Below are 10,202 nucleotides of genomic sequence, written 5' to 3' on the forward strand. Positions count from 1 at the left end.
AAATATTTAATCTGTGAAGGTAGCAGCAGGTGCTCTTGGCCGGTGTTGATTGTTGTGCTGGTTATCTGTGTCAGGGATTCTCAGGCATGGAATGGTCGGTGAGTGCTGTGAAAATGGGGAGTTTTATCACAGCAGAGACAGCACCCTTATAAAGCCTGGAGGGGAAGACAAGCAATCTATACTTATACTATACTATACTATATATCTATATAACACACTGCTTAGAATAAAGAATAAATGCTTTTTTCCTCTGGAAAGGGACACAACATGCTGTCCCATATAGATGGCAGAGCTCTGAAGATACAGACAGTACTGGAGCATGTACTGGTTTGATGAGCAGTGACAGTGGGTGAGTGACTAACACCTTTTGTGTTCTGTGTTGAAGATATGTGTCACAGAGATGTCGACACGCTGCTGGCAGGGAATGGATTCGGTTCCTGAGGACAGAAGTTTGAGAGTTCGCTGGGCACAGAATGGTTTTGCTGCCTTTGAGAAGCCAGCCCAGGTCACAAGGGTTCACTCAGAAAATAACCGCTGCATCAATTTACGAGGCTCGTCAGCAGGACTGGAGCCCCCTACACACCGGCATTCCAGCCCCAGCTCGGTGAGGTTGTCTCCTGGGCGCTGGCTCCATGCGTGCCCTCATCTGTTTACATTTTAACACTATGTGTGCATTGCGTGTCTGGACCAAAACTGCATGAAACCAGTGATTCTGCGACAAGGCCTAGGTCAAGTCCATGACTATCAATGGATTTCAACTCCAGTCTTTCTATAGCAATGACAATGCCAAATGATGCAACATCAAAATAAGCAGGGTTGTTGCAGTATGATCACAGTGCGTTATATCACTGTCAAGTGTTCTTTTTCTGCATGTAAAACTGGTCTGTCAGCAAAAGGCATATATGCTAGGCACACAAACACACACAAGTACTATATAACATTTATATAGTATGGGGAGTAAGCATTTTAACATCAAACCACGGCTTTTAGGTGAATAGGTACTCTGGTTACTTTTGGTTTACTCAAGGAAACATTATTAGAATCACCACCACATTATAGAATACCTGATCTGAAGATAACATTTTTATTGTTTATGAAATAGAACTGCAATGAGACTATTTTAACAGATCACAGATATCACTTCAGGTATTCCCTATGGAAGATGTTTAGTTAAGTGAGTCCTTTCTTAATGGCAAAGACTGATAGGATGAGTGAAAGACTGAAGAATTAGTTTAATTATAATTTATATAGTCCAGTGTGTTGTGTGAAAGGCATGGCCACCCAGAGGGGGCACAGGGGAGAGGACAGGAGGTATAGGCAACTGTGTGTTAGCTGTGCTGTTCCGTGCTGGTCTGTGGTGTGGTGTGATGTGCTGTACTGTTTTTGGTGACAGTTCTGAGCCAGTGTGATCGCTGTAAGAACAGCATTCTGCTGTCACATGGTGTGGGTGCCATATTGTATTTCCTTTGAATTGAAAGGTGTCTTGTTTAGCCAGTGAAGAACTGAAACATGGGGTAAATTCTAAGGGGTAAATTCTTAACTTCAGTCTTGGATAAATAGGTCACACTGTACGGGCACAATATTGGATGACTTTAAAGTTCATCATTGTGTACCTTAGTTCCTGTGTGTTTTTGACTACTGACCAAAAGTGGTCCTCTCCCGTGTTTTCCCTCTCTGGGGTCTCCCCGCCCAGGCTTTCCTGTAGTAAGGTTTGTAGTAAAATTATTGAAAGCAATTAAAAGATACATATTTCTAGCCACAGTGGATAAATAAGGTTATTCATACCAAAAACAGATTTCAGCATTGGGTCATACGTTTGTGCCCTTGGTCTTTTTACAGTGAAAACATGTGATATCGACCTCCCCAGACCTCAGTTAAAAAGAGGCAGAGTATGTTTTGTCTTATGTCTTATGATGGTTTTTGCAATGGACTCCACCTCTCTTGGGTCATTCTTTCCTTTTCTGTCATATATACTCATCTAGGCTTCTTTACTGTGTTGTTTCAATGTAGGCAATGATCCCCAAGTTTGGGAAGGCAGATTCCTACGAGACGCTTGAGAGACTGGGAGAAGGTGCATATGCTACAGTTTACAAAGGAAGGAGCAAGTAAGTTCAAAATTAATTCAGTTTTAGTACTTACTTGTTTTAACAATTAGTCTTTATTTCAATGACTCCAATAAATATAACAATTAATGAGTAAGTACATATAAATTATTCTGTTATTTATTATGTTATTTTTGGGCTTAGTCAAGCAGATTCAGACACCTGGTTCAGGTGTCATAAATTTTTCAGCATCCTTTTTACCTTCTAGCTTTCTGTGTTTATTGGAAGTAACATGCAGCCAGTAATGTAATAAATATATGATGCTGTTCAACACTACAGTTTGAGGGGTTGGAGAAGCTTATTTTTCTTTAATACTTTAATACTCAATGGCAGCCCAAGAGTGATGTACAGAAAGCTGAGGCAGCTGTTAGAAAATGTTTGTTATAACAGTGAAATAGGTTACTTTTTATTCAGACCTTGCTTTTTCCCCCTGAATTTTCATCTGGAAATAATAACGCAATTAAAATATCAGTGCCTGTTTTGTTGTGGATTGATTTTTGCAAGAACAATTCTTTATTCCATACGAGCGGGTTTGATAGTCCCCCTCATCTTGTCTTGTACTGGCTTTCTACTGTCACACACTTAGGGTGCATGGGATGCTGGTTGCCCTGAAAGTGATTCGACTGCAGGAAGAGGAGGGCACTCCATTCACAGCCATCAGAGAGGGTATGTCTCACTGCAGATTGGATCTGATGTGAGATCAGACCCTGCTGTATTCTGAGGTGTCTCCTAAGGATTAATTCAGGGCTGTATCATATGTGTAATTCTACACTTGAATGATGCACTGAATTTAAAACAGACATAAATGTAGTATACTGTGGGAGAAATGGTTGTCGCCAGAAAAACTGTATTTGTATGTCGCTTATCTTGCATATATGTTGCTGTTAATCATAGTTTTCCCCTGGAAAGGAGATAATTTTTTAAGATAATCATCTCTACCACGTTTAGAAAAGGATTTTAAAGAATAATGGATTGAGATCATTTTCATTTGTCTTGTTTCCTCTGCCTAGCATCCCTTTTGAAGGGCCTGAAACATACAAACATAGTTCTTCTGCATGACATTATCCACACAAAGAAAACCCTCACACTGGTCTTTGAGTATATGGTAAGTGAAAGAAGATGGACAGATGTGATCTGATAATGAGTTGATCTGGTCTGATCTGAGTGCATCAGAGCTTATCAGACCCAATATGGGCTGATGTGATGGAGAACCTGAAAATTATATTTGTAGATGTACCTTCCTTTGCAAGCATAGTGGTGCCAAGGAAAACATTTTGAAGACAAAACACATGCACATATACACAAAATATACATATACAAATGTAGTATACACTATGTGGTTACTTTATTGGGTACATCTGCCCTTGCCATTACATAGATCGGTCAATCAGTGACAGAATCACATGTTCAGACTATGCTACTTAAAGCAGCCTGTCAGGTACCTATGGATTGTGTGTGTGCATGCACTTCCTGTGTATTTGTGTGTGTTTGTGTGCCTAGAATATACCTAGGCCTAGGAATATACCTATACATATACAAATGTAGTATACACTATGTGGTTACTTTATTGGGTACATCTGCCCTTGCCATTACATAGATCGGTCAATCAGTGACAGAATCACATGTTCAGACTATGCTACTTAAAGCAGCCTGTCAGGTACCTATGGATTGTGTGTGTGCATGCACTTCCTGTGTACTTGTGTGTGTTTGTGTGCCTAGAATATACCTAGGCCTGTTGCTAACATAGAATAGGCAAGACAAAAAGTATAAGTGTCTTTGAACACAGCATGATAGCGGGTCTTAGATGTTTCAGTATAAGTACTGCAAAAACAGCAAACCTACAGGTGTTTTCATTCATGACAGTGTCACAGATGTATTGAGAATGGTCCGCTACCCAAAAACATCCGGTCAATGGTAGTCCTTTGGTCAGAAACAGACCATTGATGAAACAGACCAATGGAAGATGACACAACTTGTGCAGAGTAACACATGGGCTACAGTCAGTCAACTAACAGCTGAGTACAACAATGGTGCTGAAAGAAACATGTAAGAATGCACAGCTCATTGTACCTCATCATGGATGGGGTACAGCAGCTGCTGACCTAACTGAGTACCACTTCTGTCAGCAAAAAACAAGAAGATGCAGTTGCAGTGCGCTAAGGAACACAAACACTAGACAACAAAGGACTGGAAAAACATTGCCTGGTCTGTTGAATCCTATTTCCTGCTGTTTCATCCTGATGGAAGGACCAGTATATGGTGAAAACTGCATGAGGCCATGGATCCAGGCTAGCGGGTGTCAACAGTGTAGAGTGGTCATAGCAGTGTAATTGTGTTTTTGTGACACACACTGGGTCACTTAATATTAATCTAGCAACGTTTCAGTGCCACAGGATGTCTGAACATTGTTGCCAAAAAGACACTTCCCTGAATACCAGCAGTGTATCCATCTGTGAATGGGCTGTTTCAGCAAAACAATGCTCCATGACACAAGGCAAGTATTGTCCAGGAATGGTTCTGGGAACATGACAGTGAATTCATCTTACTGCAGTGGCCTCCCGAGTCACCGGATCTCTATCCATTTGAGCATCTGTGGGATGAGATGGAACATGCTCAGAGTAGAGGTCCACCACCAGTTAATTTGCAACAACTATGGGAAACATTGGAATGGACATGTACAAGTATGCCTTTGCTGCACATTTGACCTGGTTGAGCCCATTTGCTAAAATATTCAGGCTGTTTTGACGGCAAAAGGGAGACCAACTTGTTATTAGGTTGGTGTACATAATAAAGTGGTGCATATCTACAGAGTGGGTGATTTGGCATAGAGTGCCCTCCATGTTTATTCATACTCTGATATAACAGAAAAAGTATATGGGTTGTATACTTTTTTCTGCTCAAATATATTCAATACTAAACTTTTATTTGCATTGCAGAAAACCGTATTTGTTCACAAATAACTTTATTCAAGTCATTTTGATGGGTCATGTTTATTCACACCCACACCCCTTGATAGGATCAGGACCTTTAGGTGCAAAAAAAAAAAAACAAAAAACTTAAAACATGATAGAACCCTGCCATGTAGACATGTTTTTATGTATTTATTTTTTTAAACACACTTCATATACAGTAAATCTCGTTAACCTTGTTAACAAACATTGAAAAGCAATTTTTTGTTTCATTACACTATGACATGCTTCCAGTCATCCAGATTCTGGCAAATTCAGGTGGCCTTTTTTGTGATTCATGGACTGATCATACTGTCATCTTAAAATTAGAATCAAACTCAGAACATTTTTTGGAGATAACAGTACACATATAATCTACGAATATGTGCCATATACTGAACCAAGATTGTTGTACTGGCTTAGTGCATATTTTGATTATTCTTTATGGCAGATGTGTCTCTAATCAGATGATTTCCTTGGCTAATATAAGTGACAGGGAGAGAGTTGCATTTTGCAGTGTTCTTATTAAAATAGACAAGCACTACAGTGTCTGCATGCATGAGTATGTGCAGGTGTGAGGATGTGTGTGCAGGCATGCATTTTGTGTGTTTGTCTATGTGTGTTTGTGTGTATGTGTATATGAGGATGTGGGTGCCTGCATGTGTGTGCGTGTGTCTGTGTGCAAGGTATCTGAATTATTCACTATGGAAACTCTTTCAGCCTCACGTGCTGTGTTGTAACATGTGCAGAAGTCAGTGCCCTCTGGAAGGCAAAGGCTTTTAGCTATAATGAAAAAGAGAAGCAACGAATAACCAATTCCATTTCAATATTGCTCCTACTTCTCCAGACTTTTATTCAGACAACAGAACTGGAGGCTTGTAGAAGTAATGACTGAATAATATAATTAAGACAATACATAGAAACTAACAATCTCTTTCTTACAATATTAATCTGAAGTTATGTCCACTGAGAGAGAATTTTCTCGGAGAACAGGAATGCTTTTCAAAAATATTACATTTAATTTGATGTGAGAACAAGAAAAATTAATTAAAGAATTAAGATAACTACTTTCACTTTGATGAAACTGTATGAGAACATTATTAATCCATATTTTCATACCTCTGTGTCCAGATATACTGGAAATACAGATTACAAGTTAAGTCAGTTGTCATCATTGTTCTGGTTCATTTAGCAGTTATCAGTTCTCTCCCCGTCTCCCCCAGCACACAGACCTGTGCCGATACATTGACAAGCACCCCAGAGGTCTTCACCCAGAAAATGTGAAGGTAAGGATTTTGAATTATACATAGGGTAAGATAGGAGCAAACACTACCCTGTTACATTCACTTTATACACAGAGTAAGCTAGAAGCAAACACTACCCTGCTACATTATACACAGGGTAAGCTTGGAGCTTGGTACCCTGCTACATTCACATCATACACAAGGTAAGCACTGCCATACTATGCTCACAAAGTGACTGCCATGTTAAACTCTGGAAAAGCGAGATACACCATGCACAAGTCTGCATTATAACTTCTCTATGTTTACTCCCTGTTCCACTGTCACTGCTGTGACCATTATTTGAGACAAAAAGCTTTTCTGTAGTAAATAAATATATACATACACTATATGGACAAAAGTGTTTGGCCACACCTGTTAATTATTGAATTCAGGTGTTTCAATCAGACCCGTTGCCACAGGTGTATAAAATCAAGCACCTAAGAATAAGAAATACTTTATTAATCCCGAAGGAAATTTGAGGGTCACAACTGCACCGTCCAACACACATCAAAACAACAAAGAATAAATTGAATAAAATAAATGAGGTATAAAATACAACAAATAGAAAGAAATAGAAAGAAGTGCACCTAGCCATGCAGTCTCCATTTGCAAACATGTGTGATACAAAATGGGTCGTTCTGAAGAGCTCAGTGACTTCAAGAGTGGTACTGTGATAGGATGCCACTTTTGCAATAAGACGGTTCGTGAAATTTCATCCCTGCTGGATATTCCATGGTCAACTGTAAGTGATAGTATTAGAAAGTGGAAGCATTTAGGAACAACAGCAACTCAGCCACGAAGTGGAAGACCATGTAAAATCACAGAGTGGGGTCAATGACTGCTAAGGCGCACAGTGCGTAAAAGTCGCCAACGCTCTGCTGATTCCATGGCTGAAGAGTTCCGAACTTCCACTGGCATTAATATAAGCACAAAAACTGTGTGGCGGGAGCTTCATGGAATGGGTTTCCATGGCCGAGCAGCTGCATGCAAGCCTCACATCACCAAGTCCAATGCCAAGCGTCAGATGGAGTGGTGTAAAGCACACTGACACTGGACTGTGGAGCAGTGGAAACGTGTTCTGTGGAGTGATGAATCACACTCCTCTGTTTGGCAGTCAGATGGGCGAGTCTAGGTTTAGCGGATGCTGGGAGAACGGTACCTGCCTGACTGCATTGTGCCAACTGTGAAGTTAGGTGGAGGAGGGATAATGGTATGAGGCTGTTTTTCAGGGTTTGGGCTAGGCCCCTTATCTCCAGTAAAGGGCAATCTTAATGCTTCAGCATACCAAGACATTTTGGACAATGTTGCTATGCTTCCAACTTTGTGACAACAGTTTGGGGAAGGTCCTTTTCTATTCCAACATGACTGTGCAAGAGAGCACAAAGCAAGGACTATAAAGACATGGTTTGATGAGTTGGGTGTGGAAGAACTTGACTGGCCCGCACAGAGCCCTGACCTCAACCCCATCGAACACCTTTGGGATGAACTGGAACGGAGATTGCGAGCCAGGCCTTCTCGTCCAACATCAGTGCCTGACCTTATAAATGTTCTACAGAATGAATGGGCACAAATTCCCACAGAAACACTCCAAAATCTTGTGGAAAGCCTTCCAAGAAAAGTGGAAGCTGTTATAGCTGCAAAAGGGGGACCAACTCCATATTAAAGTATATGTATTTGAATACAATGTCATTACAGTCCCTGTTGGTGTAATGGTCAGGCGTCCGAATACTTTTGTCCATATAGTGTATATTTACACTTACTCATGGTACGCTTACTTTGGAGCAACATCCAAAGAAAGGTACAAAAGCACATATAATAAGACTACATGAACAGCAATCAAGATCATTAAGAAACCTCATTAACACAAAACCAAAGTATCAGTGTTTAATTAATCATAGCACTATATTTAAGAGACTTAATCAGAAGACTCTGCTGTGAATTACAGCTAAATTTGTGCTGCATGTAAACAGTTCTCTGCGCTGTGCAAAATATTCCCATATTAAAAAATCACAGTGCTTGGTGTTTGCTTCTGCTGAAAATGGGGGTGTGGTATTTTCATAATGCCCTCAACAATCATCTCTTAGCACAAGCCAACATTCAATTCACAAATGATGAGCATGAAACACATGAAACACTAAAATCCCACAGCTGCTGGAATCTTGCTGCTTGTTGTGCTGCATTCTTTGTACTGTCCATTTTTCTCCCTGGTCTTCATGTTCTGCCATCCTCAAGAAGTTCCTAATTCTTGTTAAAAAGGCATGACAAGAACACACAGTGACAAGAGAATGAGGCAAATTCTCTTAACATGAAAAAGCAAGAGCTTCAAACTTTGTAAAGGTCATCTTAAAATCTGATCAGTCTATCTTTTTAAAGTTGAAACTATCACAAGCACCGTTACCTCCAGTTTCGTAGCATCTTGCGCTCATAGACACCTTCGTTTGCCAGTGAATCAATCAGCAAAAGTGTCTTGTCTGACATTTTGACAATCTAAAAATGTTTAATGCATTCATGTTTTTTTATCACATTACAACATTTGTATTGATGTAGCAAACCCTTTTATCCAAAGTGACTGAGCTCTGCTGCAGAGGTCAACTGAAATGTCTATACATGATACATGCAAAAAATAGGTCTGATGAAAATAATATAAGAAAGGTAACAAACCACTAAAATCCAGTAAGCGCCAGCATTTACAGGGCAAATCCACCTTTCTTCCACTGGAAATTTCATCTGAGGAATGGGTTTCATACCAAATTATTGTTAATCATTGGTGTTGGCAAGTAATACTGCTAAATAATAACCAGCAAATAAATTACCTTTCTGAGAGCCTGGAATGTTCCAGAAAACAAACTAGTCGATACCACAGCACTGAGCTGATGAACAGGTTTCTGTTAAAAACAATTGAAGATTGTATAATACTAAATTGTAGTGCAAGAAACATGAAACAAAAGCTACAGAAATATAATTTCCATTTGCCTGCTGTTTTTTAACAAGGATATGCACATATGCATCAATAACCTGAAAAATTAGTAATAATAACAATAATAAATGAATAATTAAAAATGTTCTGTTTCAACTTTTTCAACTTTTCAGTGAGTCAAATCACATGCGAACCGTACTGACATCACCGTTTGGTGCATGCAGTCAGGTGAAGAATACATCCGAAGGGCACTGCACACAGAGTCTTTTCTTTTTTGGTCTCAACATGAACAGTTTGAACAGGCCATACCCCCATCATGCCCATAAACTTGAGTAGGCCAAGCAAATGACCAACAGGTCAGAACTCAGTTACTACTGTACAACCTCTTTCTTCCACGCTGTCCTTTTTCGATGAGGAATCTTGTGGATGCTTGAGGATGTTTGTTACACATACAGTTATACAACATTCAAGTGAAATGTAATGGAATGTAAACTGACCTACTATCCAGAGACTGTAATTAAAAATGCATATGAATAAAGACTAAATGAATAAACTACATAAAGGAGGAATAGATTAAAAAATAAGGGCATTATATGCAAGGCAGATGTATGTAGGCTACAAAAGCACTATATTCAAGGCAGAAATGGGCTTTTCAGGCAGTGATTTTGCTTTTACCGTTATTACCTCTCTAGGGGGGGCATACTGAATAACTGTAGGCCTCTCTTGGATCTCTTGGATATTCCTCACTGGGGACTGGAGAGTGTGGGCTACAGGGAAATGCACTGCACAAAGGAAGAATAGATAAAATAGACATTGAACAACGGCATTAAAAAATAAACAAGGGCATTATCAGGGGCAGGTAGAGTAGCCATCTGGGAATCGGAAGGTCCCAGGTTGAATTCCAGCTATCTCCTTTGCCTTGTCAATGTCCTTGAGCAAGACACTGAACCAC

The 10,202-nt window shown here is 39.8% G+C and overlaps 1 protein-coding gene across 1 annotated transcript in view; it reads left to right on the plus strand.

The window, feature by feature from the left end:
• The first annotated feature begins 367 nt into the window (after nt 1–367).
• The window catches only part of LOC118769048 (cyclin-dependent kinase 14-like), a 72,882-nt gene continuing 63,047 nt past the window's right edge, over nt 368–10,202 (plus strand). The window contains exons 1-5 of the mRNA XM_036516055.1: nt 368–604; nt 2,011–2,105; nt 2,689–2,768; nt 3,113–3,207; nt 6,274–6,336. Of these exons, the coding sequence (XP_036371948.1) occupies nt 401–604; nt 2,011–2,105; nt 2,689–2,768; nt 3,113–3,207; nt 6,274–6,336 (537 nt within the window). The 5' untranslated portion in view covers nt 368–400. The remainder of the gene's footprint in view (nt 605–2,010; nt 2,106–2,688; nt 2,769–3,112; nt 3,208–6,273; nt 6,337–10,202) is intronic.

Source organism: Megalops cyprinoides, chromosome 21 (assembly GCF_013368585.1).
Source record: "Megalops cyprinoides isolate fMegCyp1 chromosome 21, fMegCyp1.pri, whole genome shotgun sequence".
Lineage (NCBI taxonomy): Eukaryota > Metazoa > Chordata > Actinopteri > Elopiformes > Megalopidae > Megalops > Megalops cyprinoides.